The sequence below is a fragment of the Pimephales promelas genome, chromosome 1 (genome assembly GCF_988280905.1).
Source record: "Pimephales promelas chromosome 1, fPimPro1.hap1.1, whole genome shotgun sequence".
Taxonomy (NCBI): domain Eukaryota; kingdom Metazoa; phylum Chordata; class Actinopteri; order Cypriniformes; family Leuciscidae; genus Pimephales; species Pimephales promelas.
The window spans coordinates 20,920,235-20,940,103 of record NC_142769.1 but is presented as its reverse complement, the minus strand read 5'-3'; the positions used below and the strand labels follow the sequence as shown (position 1 = coordinate 20,940,103).

Below are 19,869 nucleotides of genomic sequence, written 5' to 3'. Positions count from 1 at the left end.
AGTTGTGATGGTATTTCAAGAAGGATATATTTGCTGTAAAACTTGGGACATTATGTCTTTCTAATAGCTGGACTTTGCTCCTTAGTGTTGGATTTTTATGAGAGAGAAATTCCTGGCATGCATGACTCAGTCAGTGTATTGGGGACAGCAGAATAAGCAAGGCAAAAATGTTCCCACATTCTTAGAGTTCACAAAAAATGAAATTTCTGTTAGCAATAACTCACCCTCATAATGTTCCCAAACTTGTATGAGTTCTTCTGAGGAACAGAAAAGGAGATGTTTGATAGAATGACAGTCCCCATTTACTTTCATAGACCGTCATTCTGCCAAACATCCTTTTTTTTTGTGTTTCACAAAAGTTTGTGGAATGACATGAGGGTGAGTAATGCCAGCGATTGGCTGAATTTTAACTTCCTGCTAAATTTTAACTTCCTTCCAAATTATTACCTCCCTCATTGGGTACTCTGCCTGGTTACCTAATCCTAACCCCACCCTCACTCCTAATCCTAAACCTACCTAGACTGGAGTGGTCCGACAAATGGCTTAAATTGGAGGCAAACTGGTGCTCGTTCATGTGAGTCACAGACACAGTCGTGTAGTGTGTATTATCAAAGATATGATCTGAGAGGGAGACATGATCATCTGATGCGTCCGCGATGCGATGCCTGGGCTGCATGCTAAATATCTGGACTTGTCTGACTTGGAGTGTGAAATCATTTTTGCCTGGAAATTATTTCAGCGATGACCTACAGCCAAATTAGAGCGCAAGTTCAGGGGGAGGGGTCATAGACCTTCAACAAAACATTAGCAAATGTGACTTCTGCAAGCAACCATTCTTTTCTTCATATTTTTTTTTTCTTTTTCTTTGAAACAGACAACTTGGATTGCAAGCATTTTTGCGGGCAATTATTTTAACTGGAAGAAATCCAGTCTCACATGAGAATTCCTATCTCACATGTGAACTTACAATATTTCCTGTATTGCTTCTCGCGTATGTTTGGTTGTGAAATGTTGTCTGTTGACCAGACAGAGTTGTCTGCGATTCTTTTTATTGAAATGTTGTGTAATGTGTGACCCCCTTTTGCTGATCCGTCGTGTAATGTGCACACACACACACACACACCACTGGTTCCCCAGACAGTCGTGCAGTGTATGAAGAACCGCGATCCGACGACTGCATTATTGATGCCAGATTTTTGGGTGAACTGTTCCTTTAAGCAAATTTTCTGTGTACATTCTTCTCACTGTAATCACTTTGGTTTGCAGTCAGGCACGGGCCTACATGCTTGTGCTTGTTATAAAGCCTAGTATTGCAACATTTTTGCAGGTGAAAGAGGGACATTTCACCACATGATTAAATCCTGTTTTCGGCTATGTTTAGGAAAAGTCCAGCTGACAGTTTAGCTGCCGCTGCCTTATATATATATCTGGACTTGTCTGACTTGGAGTGTGAAATCTGTTTTTCCTGGAAATTGTTTCAGATATATATATATATATATATATATATATATATATATATATATATACCTGTATATATTAGCAATTTGGGTGTTCAATTCAAGAAATATACATGCCAATGTCTGAACTGGTAAAACCCTGGCCTGATGCATGTCAGTGCAGGTTTAGAGGTTGTGAAAGAAGTGATATTTAGCCAGTTCAGATCTGAAAAAACAAAAACAAAAAAAAACATAAAAAAAAACAAAAAAAAACCCCAAACTGATTTGCTTAAACCAATTTGAGCAAACGCAGTTTTTTATGTTTAGTGAACATTTGTAAATAAATTGTCTGGTACAGATTGGTTGTATTTTGTAAAATATATTAAGTAACATAATCTAATGAATTACTGTATTTCAGTAATGGATTCTTATTTCTCATCTTAATACTTTTTGGATTGCTTTTCTTTTGAGACCCTTTATATCCAAATAAGGACAAAAACAACAACTTGGTATAGATGAATATTTATGAATAAAGTTTTCTGTTTTGCAAGTGTAACTTTGCTGATTTTCTATTGTTACAGTGTTGGTAGTATATGTAAATGAACAATGTTTGCTCATTCTTCATGCTACCTGGACTAAGAAATTCACATTTAGTTGTCAGCCAAAGTCTGCGAAATGTGTCATCTGGTGGTCTTTTGACAGCTCTAGGGCTTTTGTGAAAACTACAGATTATACTTCCGCATTTTGGTATCAGTCGGACCAACAGTGGGTTATAGGTTTATGACTGAAAATTGTATCGCTCAATGTCTACTCTTTAAACAGCAGTATGGTAAATACACTATAAAGAAAAATGGTCCTAAACAGTACCAAAATAGGGTTCTTCTTTGGCTGGTAATAACCGAACCCTTTTTGGTGCTAAATAGAACCCTTTTTATATGGTTCCATAAAGAATCATGCTTTGAAAGTGCTATACGAGACCTAAATGGTGTTATAGACCTTGGATGGGGAAACAATGATGCTGTACAAACATTTAGGTAGATTAAAAAAAAAGAAAAATTATTACTTCTATTCATCAAGGATGTATAATTGATCAAATGTGATAGAAGACATTTACATTTAAGTAATGGATTACAATATTGTTCCAATATCTAAAAAAGTAAATCATTGCGTTACTATTTAAAAAAAAAAAAATTTATTACAACATAACAAAAGTTCTTTTTTTTTGGGCAAATGTAAAGGCCCTTTCACTCCAACAGTGAAATGATTCTGGAGAAGAAAGTTTAACACTGATGAAACACAGTCATTTTTTCGGTAACACTTTACAATAAGGTTCATTAGTTAACATTAGTTAATGGATTTACTAACATGCACTAACCATGAGCAATACATTTGTTACTGCATTTGTTCATCTTTTTTAATGTTAGTTCATGAAAATACAGCGGTTCATCATTTGTTCATGTTAGTTCACGGGGCATTAACTAATGTTAACAAGATTTTAATCAAGTATTAGTAAATGTTGAAAATAACATTAACAAAGATTAACAAATGTTGTATATGTGCTATTCATTATTAGTTCATATTAACTAATGTAGTTAACTAATGTTAACTAATGAACCTTATTGTAAAGTGTTACCATTTTTTCTTAGGATGGATGAATTGATGAATCTATTATTATTTTTTAAAATGGCCTTAGATTCCTTTTTTTTTGGTCACTTTTAGACAGAATATTTACAGAAAACCACACATAGAGCAAGACAATATAGCAAAATAAAATAATTTAATGTCTGTGTTAAAAGAGCACGTTTAGTGAAGTTGATTGTAGCCTATGTTTTAATCAAAGGCTGTTGTTCAAATGGTAGGAAATTTGTTTGCGAATAAATGTTCAGTATCTCTACTTTCCATATAGTTTGTACATCAACGGTAGCAGTTTAAAGTAATATCACGTAATTTACGTCTCTTTGATGATTGGTTGATATACCAATGGAGACTGACCTCCTCTGCCATGTTACTTTTTTCAACACTCCTAATCGCTGAAAAAATGAAATACTCAATGGTAATTTGCTGTGAAAAAACTACACATTCAGAGACATGAAATGACTAACTGGGAATTTTATGAACAATAAATCTTCCTTCTCTTATTTTCACCTTAACATTTTGGCTATACTCCTTGCCTCCCCTGACGAGCTGCCACTGTCAAAGGTCAACAGCAAAGACACTGGTTTAAAAAGTGAGGTTAAATACATACTGTAAATGATGTATTATTCAACATTTTAATTATTGCAGGTTTGCAATTAGTGTCAGGTCAGTGTTATTCATTTTGATGATAAATACCAAATCTGTATTTTGTGCAAGTAAGATGAATAAATGCATGTTTACATTTAGTCTAGAACTACAGTAAGCATCATGTTTACACAGCGCTCATAACACCTCTGCACCCCACTCCCAAGTTATCTCAACATGGTGACAGAAGAGATGTCATTCAGTAATGTGTCAAAAAAAATATCAGTCCTTGTTTACTTAGTATAAACCCTGATTTATGCAACGACAACAACAACCACAAAAATAGAATGGAAACGTTTTATTTTTTATTTTTTTCAAAATGTACAATTAATTTTATCAAATTAACAGATTGAGAGGGGAGAAAAATACATTTTGGCATTTCCTGCGTGTGCATGAGATTGATGATGAAAGCCTGAGTGTTACACCAGCTGCGTGAGAGTTGGCAACCCTGAAACCAAAGATTAAAACACTGTCTGTGTTGAAGACTTCAATCACATACTGGTGAATAATAAGTCTTTTTAAATTGACTCATTGGTCTGCTCTTTTGCACTCTAGATAATCAAATGACTATTTCTGATTTTATTATAACCTGTCATTGTTTAATCTGTCCCGCAACAGTTCTAAAATGAACCTACAATTAATTTAATCATTACCAGATCACTAGCACTGTGTTTTGTACCATTGCTTTTTCAAAGCATCTTTCGATCAAACAGAAAACGAAAAGCAAAGGCTGTGATCTAATAAAATAGGTTGCGGTGCATTTTAGAATAAAGCACACTGTTCACGCAAGCAGCCTCTGATTCGTGTCTCAGAGTGGCTCAGTTCACAGTAAATGCTGTGAGCCCTTTTTCATGTAAAGCACTTTAAATTATCATTGTGTATGAAATGTGCTATGTAAATACATGTGCTTTGCCTTGATGTTAAATTTGAAACAACTTTGCACTTTGGCAGTCTGTTTTGTGTCGTTTGCAAAATAAAACAGTACTCTTTGAAATAATAATTGTATGGCATTATGTTGTTTTACACCCCGAATAATATTTACCTTAAAACATTCTTCATTTACAATTATTCAGTTATTTGTAATTTACATTGTAGAGGTGCTTTAATTATACTGAGTTAATGGTTTAAATACTTCAGTTTTTCCCTATTAATATATTTGCAAAGTTGCCACAGATCTTTTTTTTTTTTTTGCTTTGTCATTGTATGGAGTGTGACTGATGTGAAAAAAGAGTAATTTAAAGTAATTTAACATGAAATTTGAAAAAAAAAAAGGGGTTTGAATGCTTTCGCAAGACATACAGTAGGTGTTCTGAAAGGAGGCCTATAACACTCAGTTTTTTTAATTTTATTTATGTTTAATTTATTTTCATAAATCAAATATTAAAGGGATAGTTCACTTTGAAATTAATTTTTGATATGTTTTAGCTTACCTCAAAGGCGTAGGTATTTTGACATTTTTCAGTCAAACCGTTGTTGTCTATCAGTCATACACTGGAGGCCAAGGGGGGTCCACCAAAAAGCATGCACAGAGAAGTCAAAATTAAACATGATTTAATGACTCGTAAATGTAAGTACACATTGATGACCTAAGACACGAAACGAGCGGTTTGTGTGAGAAAACGAACAGTAACATGATAGTTAGCTGATAGTTAGCTACAAAAGCTGATTGTGTAACCAATAAGATTTGAGGATGACATATAGTTTTCATCAACTGGTAACTGTTAATATAATAACATTAACAATACTAAACCAAAGTATAGTAAGCTCATTGGCTGTTTATTCAAATTAAAATGTTTATTGCATTGAATTTTCAACATTTTCAACACTTGTCTTGGTAAATTGGCCTTTAGTGTTGATTCTTGTTAACAAAGAGGACATATGGCCATGTGTCTCTGAAGAATAAAACTTTATAAAGAATCTATTTTTGAAAAGTTCTCAGTAAAAAAAAAAAAAAAAAAAAACTGGACTGGACTAGACTGGAATGAGATAGCCTATAGATAGTTGCTGCGTCCCAATTTCGCCTACTTATACTACGCCCTAAAAGTATGTACTCTTTTTGTGAAGAAAACGTACATATTTTTGAGTGTGTAGCAAAAGAGTAGGTAAGCTTTGGGACATACTATCGCGTCATCTTTAACCTACGGCTCTGCGTGCATCCTGTCACCATAAACTGCCCTGTAAATCATCTTGTCACAGTTAAAATCCTCCATTCAATCTAATTTGATTTCCTACCGTATCGGAGCGCGTTGATCCACCAGTCGTGGATCTTTCATGTGGATACTTTCCTCGTAATTGCAATTTGAATATAATGATGCATTTAAAAAGTAACGGTTAAATGTATCCTTACAAAAGTTCACAATGTTGCAATATAATGTGGAGAACATTAAATAAATAAATTTTCATTAGGTTAGATAGTGTTAATTAATCACTCAAACCTCTTTATCTAAACCTCTCAACGTAACCGTGGGACTTGCACGTCCTCCGTCCGTGTCTGTAGTTTCTTAATGTCACGGGTTAGGTGCAGGCAGACAGACAGGCAGAGTCCAAAAGGCTCCAATATAAGGGTTTAATCATAAATAAACAGAAGACAGGCAGAGGCAGAACACAGCGTAACATTAACATCGATCGACAAAGACTGAAGGAAACTGAGGGAACTAAATACACAGAAGAATCAAACATAATGAGGTGAAGACAGGTGAAACAGATGACGATGACGAGGAACAGGTGGCTGATGAGGGAGTGAACACGGGATAGGGTGACGAGAGGATCCTGGGAAGTGTAGTGCAGGAGACGCAGACAGGATGGTGCAGACGAAGACTGTGACAGAACTCCCCCCTCCCGGGAGGCGTGACCTCACGCCGCAGAACAGAGGAAGGAGGGGGGGCGAACTGGGGGCTGAGAGGGGTGTGGCCAGGGCGGAGCAGGCTGAGGACGTGGCCAGGGCGGAGCAGGCTGAGGGCGAGACCAGGGCGGAGCAGATGGAGGGCGAGACCAGGGCGGAGCAGGCTGAGGGCGAGACCAAGGCGGAGCAGATGGAGGGCGAGACCAGGGCGGAGCAGGCTGAGGGCGAGACCAAGGCGGAGCAGATGGAGGGCGAGACCAGGGCGGAGCAGATGAGGGGCGAGACCAGGGCGGAGCAGATGGAGGGAGGACCCCTGGTGGAGCCGATGGAAGCGGGGCTGACAACACCAGGGGGCCGACAGACAGGGGCGGAGCAGATGGGAGAGGATACCAGGGTGAAGCAGAGGGACAGACGACTTTGGGTGCTGAAGAGGGACCGAGGGACCATGGTGACACCGTAGGCTCAGGTGACAGAAGTGACGACAGGGGCACAGAGGGACACGGTGAGGCCAGAGGGAGTGAGGGCTGACGGGTGACTGGAGGGAGTGAGGAGTCCGACAGAACCGGGGGGGTGACATGACGGGGCGGAGCCAAGGGAAGGAAGTCCAAAGGTGAAGGGAGGATGACGAGGGAACGAAGGGAGTCCGGAGGGTCGAGGGAGCCTGGTCGAGCTGGTGGACTGAGGGGCCATGGAGGAGCTGAGGGAGGTAGGAGCCACGGGGGAGCTGATGGGACAGAGGGCCGAGGAAGTGTCTCTGAGGAGGAGGTGTGAGGTGAAGACCGGGGATCCAAGGACCAGGCTGGTTTAAGGGAGCTGAAGGGCAGGAGAGCAGAACAAGGGCAGATGAGAGGAGGCGGGCGAGGGAGGCTGGGTGGGATCCTGGTCTCTGGCGCAGGCTGGACGGTCTCTGGCGCAGGCTGGACGGTCTCTGGCGCCGGCTCCGGCTGGACGGTCTCGGGCTCTGGCTCCGGCTGGACGGTCTCGGGCTCTGGCTCCGGCTGGACGGTCTCGGGCTCTGGCTCCGGCTGGACGGTCTCGGGCTCTGGCTCCGGCTGGACGGTCTCGGGCTCTGGCTCCGGCTGGACGGTCTCGGGCTCTGGCTGGACGGTCTCGGGCTCTGGCTCTGGCTGGACGGTCTCGGGCTCTGGCTGGACGGTCTCGGGCTCTGGTGCGGGCTGGACGGTCTCTGGTGCGGGCTGGACGGTCTCTGGCGCTGGCTGGACGGTCTCAGGCGCTGGCTGGACGGTCTCTGGGGCAGGCTGGACGGTCTCTGGGGCTGGCTGGACGGTCTCTGGGGCTGGCTGGACGGTCTCAGGCGCTGGCTGGACGGTCTCAGGCGCTGGCTGGACGGTCTCTGGGGCAGGCTGGACGGTCTCTGGGGCAGGCTGGACGGGGCTGGACAGAACCAGCGAGGAGGAGATCTCAGGCGTTGGAGTGGGGCTGGTGCCGTCGTCAACGGTGAAAGAAGATCCACATGACACCAGCACCCACTCCACATAGGCAGCGAAGTTCCACAGAGGACCCTCCCCGGACAACAGCTCTCTGGTGGCGGTGTTGAGGCCAGCATATAGGAAGCTGCAGAGGCTGTCGTCCGGGAAAGATGTGGCTGGGACGAGGGAGAGGAAATCCGCCAAGTGGTCCTCGAGTGAGCGGTTCCCCTGCTCTAGGCAGAGAAGCTGAACCGCCACGAAGGAATCCATGTTTTAGTCCCAATTTGGGGGTCGATCGATCTGTCACGGGTTAGGTGCAGGCAGACAGACAGGCAGAGTCCAAAAGGCTCCAATATAAGGGTTTAATCATAAATAAACAGAAGACAGGCAGAGGCAGAACACAGCGTAACATTAACATCGATCGACAAAGACTGAAGGAAACTGAGGGAACTAAATACACAGAAGAATCAAACATAATGAGGTGAAGACAGGTGAAACAGATGACGATGACGAGGAACAGGTGGCTGATGAGGGAGTGAACACGGGATAGGGTGACGAGAGGATCCTGGGAAGTGTAGTGCAGGAGACGCAGACAGGATGGTGCAGACGAAGACTGTGACACTTAACACTTTATACTGGTGTTTGTAGTTCTAACCGAATCCTCGTCCAATGCGCAAAGGGTTGTGGGCAATATCAGCCGTTAGAGTGTGCATCGATCTACACTTCGGATTCTGACCGGAAAAAGTAGACCATCCGGGTATCTTTGAAACACTCATTTCAACATACTACGGTTTGGGACGCACTAATTCTATTTTCGAATACGATTTAGGACGGATAGTATGCGAATTGTATGTGGATAGTATGCGAATAGTATGCAAGTGTTTATACACATATACAGGTCCTTCTCAAAAAATTTGCATATTGTGATAAAGTTCATTATTTTCCATAATGTAATGATAAAAATTAAACTTTCATATATTTTAGATTCATTGCACACCAACTGAAATATTTCAGGTCTTTTATTGTTTTAATACTGATGATTTTGGCAGACAGGAATTTGGGGTTTTCATGAGCTGTATGCCAAAATCATCAGTAAGATGATTAATTTGCATGGCGGTTGTTGCTTCACTAGAATGTAAACATCAAGACCTTGAGTATTTTCGATGTTTCTCCTAAAAGGTTGTATTGTGTAATAATTTATGAATCATTGCAAACATTTTTCCAAGTCAATACAGTTACACACTTTTCAAAAGTAGAATTGATTGCTTTTGACCGCTCTCCAAAAAACCACAGTAAATCATCTGAATCTTTTTAGAACGGTTTCATCACTGCAGAATCTCTAATCCTACAATAGAAAAAGAGTATTGTAGTATGCTGGATAGATCTAATTGCTATCTTGCTTGCTTTTAAAGGCCCACAAGTGCCTTGGAACACGCAGCTTTGTATGATGCGTTGCTATACAATGCTAAAATATATGTAAAATTTTGAAAAAAAAAAAACTAAAATAATGCTGAACAGTAAACAGAACTTTGCAGAGAGTCTGCTGGTAAAAAGAGAACACGACAGAACTTGTGATTAACGATATCTGTGACGTTAGTCAGTGTATGTGGATTGGCCGAATCCAAGCAAAACGCCATTTTTAAAAAGTGCGGTGTAAACATACTGTAGATTATAGCCTATATATTTACTCCAGAAACTCAGGTGGAAAACAGTGATAGATAGGCATTGTAACCTTTACGCTGAGGAGGAAAACTTTTGAGGGGACCAAGCCAAACATGCTTATGTATTTCTGCTTAGCTAACAACACTGGACATCAACCATACTGCATACGCTAATAACTTTTCATTTCTATCTACTTTCTATGTATCCACCTTTTTCTGCGCCCGTTCTATTTCCCATGATTCATAGCGGGTTCAACTGACTTGACGGTTTTCTACTTCCTGTTGAAGTATTTGTTTACATAGAATGCTAGCACTCTAGTCCAGACCACTCATCTAGAATGATAAATTATATAGATCAGTGGTCCAGACATTGGAAAAATATCGGTCTACACATGTGTTTTATATTCACGGACATGACCATTCTGAAAGCGACTTTAAAACTTTTACAGAGATCAAACAAAAAACACAAAGAAACCTTTCTTTCAAGTGATTTTAGTTTTTCACTAATTGTATCTTAATTTCAATCAATGCTTCATCAACCAATTGAATGGTTTTAATAAATAGGAAATATATAGTAAACAATAGATGATTATGACGGAGGCGACAGCGCGCAAACTGGACTTTGGTCTCATGAAAGAAACTCGGCGTATGCCTAACCTCACAGACCTGAGAAATGACTATGCATCTTTGAAAGCAGAGGTAGGCACTAAGCAGGAGTCAAAGGACTAACCAGCCTAACCTTATAGTACTGTTATTCTGCAGCAGTAGAAACTGTCAGATATTTGCTGGATTAGGGAGATCGTGCAGTCTTGCATCAGCTATCCTTTGGAAGTTATAAAGCAAAGAAAAACGTTCATTTTGTTTTTATCTGTAATGTAATAAAAAATAACGTGATCAGATCACATTTGATGAATGTTTTTTTTTTTTTTTCCGATTTAGTTTAGCGATGTGGGGATGACACAATCTAAAACACATGGCAAAAAAGCATAGATTTATTTAGGCATATCTTTGTTTTCCAATGAGGTAACACTTTACTTGAAGGGGTGTGCATAAGACTGGCATGACACCTTCATAACCATGACATGACATATGCCATGAATATGAAATAGGGTTTATACATGTTTTTGACAACTGTTATTAAGTGTCTTTCACTCAATAATGACATTTTGAATGCAAATATGATATTGTTTAAGATGTCTTTGTAATGACATCTTGACATAAACCAATACATCATAACCTGTCATGACAAAGACTCTGACAGGTTATGATGAATTGGTTTATGTCAAGTTGTCATAACAAAGACATCTCAAACAATGTCATATTTGCATTAAAATTTTCATAATTGAGCGAATGACACTTAATGACAGTTGTCATAAACATGCATAAAACTTATTCCTTCATATTCATAACATGTGTCATGTCATGATTATAAAGGTGTCATGTTAGTCTTATGCACACCCCTTCAAGTAAAGTGTTACCTATTTTTTAGCGACAATATGAGTATTTAACAGTATTTATATGTTTTAGCTTCAGTATAGTTGTTTTTAACAGTATTTAGCATTCAATTAAGAAATTTTATTAAAACATTTAAAAATAAAGCACTGTATAGACTTTTACCTAAATGGTCTGTCAATCTTTTGAAAAAGAATGGATAAGATCATGGATCGTGATCCTGCCTGAATTTTTTTTTTTTGCCATATTGCCCAACCCTAAACACTATTTTATTTTTCCTAGGGTGTGATCCCACATCTTTTCAACTTGTCTCAGAGGAACCTTGTCAACCAATGCCATACTGTAGATTTGGTGACCTCTGAAGACCCCTGTGTCTCATCTTCTATGGAGCCTGATCAGGATATTACAGCGTGGCTGAACAGTCTGCACCTGCCCCAATATGCCTCCAGCTTTGCCCAGGCTGGCTACCGTTGCCTTAAGGACCTCAAGAGCCTAACTGAGGAGGATCTTCTACAGGTGGACCATATTCCCACAGGACACCGACGGAGGATCTTAAGCAGCCTTGAGACGCTGATGGTGGAGGAAGCAAATGGGAATAATAGTTATGTGAAAGTACCAGTGAGGAGAAAGCCGATCCCAAGGCCTAGACAAGTGTTTCCCAAGGATAGGCAGAGAGGAACATCTTGTCAGCATTCCCAGGGCAGTAACATCCAAATGACTAGCCAAACTGTTCCTGCAAGGACTATTGCTCACTCAGAGCGGATGGCAATTGGTTTTCAAACACTTCCTAGTGTAACATGTCATGCTGTTTCCTCCAGCTCTAGCTCAGCTTCTGAGCATGGCAGCAGTGAATCACTGGAGAACTTTTCAGAAGATCTTATTCCAGATGAGAATGATGACTTTCCTTCAGAAGGAGCTTCTGTATGGTTTCAAGGAGAAATGGTTGAAAATGAAATCTATGAGGAGTGCCCCCTCATTGAGGTACCCTCTGAGCCGAGGTCCACCCGCTCCTTTAAGCTACGACACAGGCCTGTACCAGAGATTCCTGAACATCCCTTCAAACCTCCATATGACTGGTGAGTAAATATACAAATGTTTTTGAAGTTTTCCCCTTTATTTAGATAGTATAACTGAAAGCAGACATCAAACAAAGTGGGAAAGAAAGAGGTTGGGGTCATCAAATAACCATGAGCAGGGACTCGAATTTGAAATAATTTTAACCAAACTTGTTACCAAAGGTTTTCGATTAGTGTTGTATACTAGGGGTGGGAGAAAAAAATCGATCCATCGATGCATCGCGATTCTCTCTCCAACGATTCTGAAATTCTCAGAATCGATTCTGAGTTTAGTTTTTAACCAGATGTGCGATAAAGCTGAGTTTGCTTTAGAAACACCCGTATTCTGCTTGCTTCTAATTCCTCACATAGGCCTACATACAACACCCGAACCTTCCGTAAAATAATCTTTCATAAAGCTCGGAAAGATTGAAGCGAATTACGAGGACATTCACAGGATTCATTGCACGCGCTGTGAGAGGCATGTGCTGTGAGAGACACGCACTTTGTTTGATGTTACACTTGAAGTGTGCTGTCTCGCCTTTCGGTGTTTTCCTTACGAATGCTCTACGAAGTCATCATTTATGTGGTTTGGAATGCAGTGGAGTTATATATTTAAAATATGAACCTCACTAAAGGAAGACTGCTTTCAATTTCAAATCCTCAGTCCTCACGCATGCTTTGTTTGTGTAGACTGCTTGCGCATGCGGCTGTGCGTCTCCGTGGTTTAATTTACTTATGCAAAATTTACGTAAACACAGCCAGCCAGTTATGTCTTAAGGGATTAAACGGACAGGACAAACCACATTACTTCTTATATTTCAAAAGAGATGCGTGCGTGAATGCAGCGTAATAGATCTCCCGCAGTTTAAAAAAAAAACTACAGTAAAGATTGCGAAAATTCACTCACAGTTCTTGAATGGAAAACGTTCAGATAATCTATAGGCTACTGAAAGCACTTTTTTGTTTGTTGTTTGTTATATATTTCTATGTTCCTTTTTCATTATTTGCTACTGGCTGTCTGTTTTGAAGTTATTAGTTTAAAATTCTTAAAATAGGCCTACACGTTTTAATTATTTTGTTGAAAATTTGTAATTATTTAAAAAAGTAGGCCAACTTAATTATATAAACTAATGAATTAATAAGGGGGCGTATATAAAGAATCGTTCTGGAATCGGATCGTGACTCCCAGAATCGGAATCGGATCGGATCGTGAGGTGACCAAAGATTCCCACCCCTATTGTATACCAAAGTGATCTAATTGTGAAGTCAAATTCCACATTCTGCCGGCTCGATCCGACACTGACCGGTTTGCTTAAGACAGTGTTTCTCAAACTTTTTCTGCCATTCCCCACTTTCAAGGTAGGGAAGGGTTCGTGCCCCACCCTTGCAATCGCGCAAAAATGTTAATAAACTATGCTTTAGTTAAAATGTATTTTATCAACATGACATTTTAAAAACAAAAACTCAACAGTATAAAAATAATAATGCAATTGTGTTTGTATTTTGCCTCTGATAACATAAAATAGTTAATGAGGTGGTAAAATACTAATAATATGTTCGCATTTTAGGTATTTTTATAATAATAATTGTATTTTGTATTTTTCGAAGACTATCATATAAGCCACTGTGTTTCCCACAGTATTTGTGTAGTGTGGACCATCTGCACCTCTAGGGGGTCCGGGGACATGCTCCTCTGGAAGAAAAGTTTGTACGTTTTAAAAATAAATTATAAATCTGGTGCACTTTGAAAGTTCAAAATTACGTGATTAACTAATTTAGTGTCTGCAATAAGCCTGGTTTGTAGTGGGCTACACATATTTTCTGAGCCAGAGATGGAGAGCGCTCACTGCTTGACATCACAACTATTCAGTGTTTTCAACCACATAGTGTTTATTTTAAATTCAGACATTTAAATTCACAAAAGTTACTAAAAAAGCAATACATTTAGAGTTTGTAAAATACACACTTATGTCAATGAAAGCCGAAATAATAATTATTTCCATTATAATTTGACAACAAGTATTATTCATATCAAATACACATCGTGTAAGTAACTTTCAAGTTTACTCTATGCTTCTCCCAGTTTACCGGCCAGCGGCGGCCACTTACTTTCATGTCTTTCGGGAGAAGTGGATAAATTGACGTTTGTTAAATCCAACAGATCAGATTCTCTAAAATGCTGTATAAACTAACACCCATCGCGTATAGCTCAACTAAGGTGTTTAAAGAAACACATCCACCTGCTCATATTTGACAATTGGAATGTCAGATATTTCCTGCGATAGCCAACAAATTTGTGAAATAAAAGCAGTTAATCAGTCATTCAGCGCTATTGTGTCTGCGGTGTGACAAGCAATGACGCGTCTCCATGGAAACCATAAAGGAAGACGATCTAAATAATGGGCGCCTCTAAAAACTTTTAAACTTACGTGTTAAAAGGTTAAGTAAGGCTTACATTTTAATGTGTCGTCGTTTTGTTTTGAGTTTATGCTCAATAAATAGGGAAATAATAGAGGAATTAGGAATTAATAGAGATGGCCACAAAATTACCACATTTTCTCCCGTTTCTCGCGCCCCACCTGTCATGTTTCTATTCCCCACCAGTGGGGCGCGACCCACACTTTGAGAAACACTGGCTTAAGATGTGTGTCCTCGAGGTTGCAACCTTCATAACACATATGATAAACTGTAGTTTGGCTTCCGCCATTGTCCCAGCAGAATTAAAAACAGCTGCCGTGACCCCCATTCTTTAAAAAAACAGGACGTGACAATTACAGACCAACATCAAATTTAACATTTTTAAGCAAAGTCCTTGAAAAGGTTGTTGCTTCGCAATTGCGATCTTATTTGAATGTAAATAGTCCTTTTAAACCTTTTTTGTCAGGTGTTCGCCCACTGCACAGCATTGAAACTGCACTTCTGCATGTGGTTAACGGCATTCTTTTGTCCATGGATTCAGGGTTGATAAACATCTTGATGCTTCTCGATCCAAGCACTACTTTTGACGCAGTCTGCCATGAATTACTTATTTCTCTGCTTTCTGATATCGGCATCACTGATTCAGCTCTTTCCTGGCTCATTTCCTATATTAGCGACATAAAGTATTACAATGTCATAGTTCTGCCACTGCTTCACTCGCACAACTGAACCTCAAGGTTCAGTTCTTGGTCCACTATTGTTCATCATAGATAGAGATTTATTTATCCTTTCGGAAAATTGTAGATGATGGATATCATCTAAATGCAACCACTTGGTAACATCAAATGCAGGCAAGAATTTCAGTTCCATTGCTATGCTGATGACATTCAAATTTATCTTACCATCTTACTCATTCGAGCCTCACAGAATGGGACTGTTTTTTTTTTTTAATCTATTCAGTCAGATATTCAAAAAACATTCACATGTTTATCCTCTCAAATGTGTGTGCAGGAATGAGGCAGAACACAACAACACTGACCATCTCACAAGGTCTGAGGGACCTGTCTGCCCCACAAGCAGTCAAGAAGGTACACCATGCTTCACTTTATTCCAGTTTTCTTTTGTTATGATTCATGATCGAGTCATTTCGCCATTTTTCACCCTGTTACAATAAATGAGATTTCAAATATTCACTGGGAAAGAGACATCTCTCAATGGAATTTGATCTCATCTCCGTATGCATGTATGTGGAGAAGCCTAGTTTGCCAAACCTACAGAAACTTGCTTTTGTGTGTGCCTTTGAAACCAACTTTGGCTTTGAAATGTTCCATTGGGTCCCAGTCACAGTGTTTGTCAGCTGGAAAGGTACTTTTAGTGTCCTAAAGGAATAGTTTGGAAATTGTTTGCAGGAGACTGTGTGTGTGTGTGTGTGTGTGTGTGTGTGTGTGTGTGTGTGTGTGTGTGTGTGGTAGAGAATTGGAAGTTACACAGAAGTCAAAAACCAGACTTGGGTGTAAAGGTAGTATAATAATGCCTGTATATCTTAATTCTGTTCTTTACTCTAGAGAAATGTAATGGAAAGGTAGATTAAGTTTTAGAGGAAAAGTTTAAAGTACTCAAACTAAAAAGTGTAGACTGTGAACAAGGGAATTAGTTTGCAGCAGAGAAGAACTAGAAACCAAGGTTTAATAAATGGTTTTAGAATTTTTTGGCACCTTCAAATTAAGGATAACAGCATAGAAATGGCCAAAAAATGACTGTACCATCCCACGTTCATTTAAAAAAACGCTCTGTGAGCAATTTACACAATTTTCCTGAAGAAGGTCCTTGTAGAAGACCGATAAAACAGGGCTGAGAGGGAGTAAAAGAGAGCGAGCGACGTATCATCTGTAGTTAGAAGGTCATCTCTTGATAATGATAAACGATGACACTGATCTGGAATGACACCTCAGCTACTGGTTTAAGATGTGATACTATACAGTACAGTTCTGTCATAGATAACATAGCGGTGTCTAGATCAAACACTCTACAGTAGGGTCTTATCTTGCGGGGGGCCCTGTCTATTAGCTATACATCTATGTGTGTCCATCCGGAGGGAACAGTCTGGAATTCATGGTGCCCCTTACTGTCTCCGCAGAGATATGGTGGTCATTTGTCACCTTGACAACCAGTCACCCAAGCTGCTCCCACTTTGGTACATTTTCCAAGCTGGCTGCACTAAAGGACAATGTGTGGGATCTCATTTTATGCCTGTTCTTTTCTTTCTCATGCCTCGTTCTTTCTTTGTCTTACTTTTTCTCCTTTGCCCTCCTCACAGACACACACCACCAAAACTACAACCTGTTTTGTCATAATGACTCTTTCCTGTTGTGTTAATTACAGCATCTGTTCAAAGGACCTTGTCCCCCATTGCCCCATATGGGGAGGTTTTTCTGTACAATTCAGCGGAAAATGAACTGGTAAGTGAATACAAAAAAATACCTGTACTGGAATTTTTTGTGATAAAATGAATGATGTCTCTGTGGTAAAATCACATGATCTAATGAGTTCACATGTAGAGCATATTCCTATTCTTAACACCTCTTCCTTATGAGTTACAGTTTCAGTAAGGCGGTTTTCACACCTAGCTATTTTGGAGAATTCGTTTTCAAAACATGGCACGTTTTCTACCTTAGTTGTGAATTATGGCAGTCACTCTCGGATTCACACCGAAATAATCAGTCTGATGTCAACTGAACGATGTGGTCTCGGCCTGATTGAAAACGAACTCTTGATTGGTTTTGTTGTGATGATAAAGCAATCTGACCTAAAGGACCAAGCAACCAAACTGTATCATTCATAATGTAAAATAATGGTTAAAAGTAGCACTGTCTAAATCGATTTGAGAGCACATTACTTATTGCAGTTGAAAACCAAAAAGCACCTCTCCATCTTAAAATGTCACTGCTCTATGAAACTGATATACTGATATATATATATATATATATATTAGGGCTGTGCAAAAGTTAATTGCGATTAATCGCACCCAAAATAAAAGTCTGTTTTACATAATACATTTGAGTGTGCTGTATATAATTATTTTGTATATATAAATACCTATGCATGCATGTATATATTTAAGAATTATTTGCGCTTAAATTCTGTATATATATATATATATATAAATACATAATCTATATTATATAAATATAAATATTTTATATAGGAATAACACATTTTCTTAAACATATACATGCATGTGTGTGTATTTATATATACAAAATAATTATATACAGCACACACAAATATACTATGTAAACACATAGACTTTTATTTTGGATGCGATTAATCGCAATTAACTTTTGCACAGCCCTAATATATATAAAACATTGGTATGCTTCAAAATGTTTCCCTGTGAAAGCTAAACAAAAAATTGGTGAAACCACAATATAACAATTTAAGAGACTATTTTGGTCTACCGGTCTGGACATGCCCTAAGACATGCATAAAAAGGGTGAATGGTATTTTAAAACATCATTTTGAAAATAGGCTTGCTTTTACTTATAGTTCATAGAGGTGTCTAGGTGTGTATTATAGTTTCATCTTGCTTGTATTTGATTTTCAGGATTTGGGCAAAGATGTAATGTCCAATCAAGGAGTAAATGAGAACCTGGAAGAGCAGACGTTTAGGTAAACAGTGTGGTTGAACTCCAGTGTCCTTTAGTTTGGACTTTAACAACCTAATTCTAAAATGATACATTTTAATGTGAAGTCCTCAGATTTGGCATTAGACCTTTGGGTGTAAATAAATGTTCAGTAATTAATTAGTTATTAATTATTCCTTGCATATCCTTATCAAAATTGTCTATTCTTAAAGGGATAGTTCACCCAATAATGAAAATTCACTCACCTTCTTGTATTGTTGTTCCAAACTTGTATAACCTGTATGTTTTGGAGGAATGCTGTTTAACCAAACAGTTTTGGAATATCTTCTTTCATGTTCAAAAACAAATTCAGTCATACAGTACAAATTTGGAACGACATAAGGGTGTCGATGGGAGAATTTATTTATTTTTTGAATAAACTATCCCTCTAGATAGAAATTAAATGAAGCTACTTTTTATTATACAGCCTTGTTCGTATACCAACTTAAATGTATTCTTGTTCTTATTTTTTTTTTTTAGAAACAAGCAGACACGGACCAAAGAAAAAGCACACAATAACAAGCAAGACCTTTCCAAGCAACATGTTGATAATGATGATGGTTACTCCATTGTCCAAGCGTCCACACCTAGTCAGCGATTGGCTAATGAAAGCTCTTCTAATCATCCTACACCCACGGCTCTTCTCTTGAGCACTGCACCGTCAGCTGTGGCGCAGCCACAAACAGTTGTGAATGACATATACAGTATGGTACTGGATGACCTACCCCCTCAAATAGATGTTTCCATTTCTCCGTACGCCTGCTTCTATGGGACCCGTAACTCTGTCGTCAAAGCAGGCTGGCTGGACAAACTTTCCCCTCAAGGGTAAGGCCTCTGTTTGATGCTTTGCACTCTTTGTTTAAACTTTCCTTTTAGGATTATTCTTGAGAATGCTGTCAGGTGAGTACTAAAACATCAAAGTATCAATGTTAGGGAATAATCACATATAAGTTTCGTTCTAACTCCATATGGATGTGCATAGAGACCATTTGATCATAAAAGTCCCATGCATTTCTCATGCAAGTCCTCTAAAGCGGTACAACCGTGGGAAGCTGTACTCTACACCGCTGTGAGCTGACTGTGAAGTGCCCAATGTTTCAAATCCTCTATAGAGTCCCATAACAAAACACACATTTCACATTTTAACAGCTCTAATTACTACTTACTTCAGTTCTAAGAGCAGTAAGGTGTTCCCTCTGACCACATGACCTGCTGCTTCATTTGTTTAAATTCAAAGAATCAAATAATGTTGAATTGCTGATATCTTAATCAACTTGACATCACATGTTGAGTCAATTTCCTCTTAATCAGTGTCGCCTGTAATTGCAAAGTGGCCTCGTTCTGTTGGCTTTCTAAAATGAATGAAAATATTACATTAATACATAACAGTTGAAACAGTTGAACTCTTTTTCATTTGAATGTTACAAGACCAAGACTACCTCCTTGTACAAAGGTTTGGGGATAGTAATAATAAAATAATAAAAAAAAAAGAATAAATGAATGATTTTATTCAGCACAGATGCTTTAAATTCAAAATCAAAAGTATGGATAACTTTTACATTATTAGAAATTGTCAATATAATAACTCAATAAGAAGTTTCTTAGGCAC

At 39.0% G+C, this 19,869-nt stretch overlaps 1 protein-coding gene across 1 annotated transcript in view; it reads left to right on the top strand.

Annotated features, from left to right (window-relative positions):
• The window catches only part of arap2 (ArfGAP with RhoGAP domain, ankyrin repeat and PH domain 2), a 101,853-nt gene that overhangs the window by 828 nt on the left and 81,156 nt on the right, over positions 1-19,869 (top strand). Inside the window, exons 2-6 of the mRNA XM_039668814.2 lie at positions 11,384-12,177; positions 15,589-15,665; positions 16,960-17,036; positions 18,182-18,246; positions 18,741-19,085. Coding sequence (XP_039524748.2) covers positions 11,486-12,177; positions 15,589-15,665; positions 16,960-17,036; positions 18,182-18,246; positions 18,741-19,085 — 1,256 coding nt within the window. The 5' untranslated portion in view covers positions 11,384-11,485. The remainder of the gene's footprint in view (positions 1-11,383; positions 12,178-15,588; positions 15,666-16,959; positions 17,037-18,181; positions 18,247-18,740; positions 19,086-19,869) is intronic.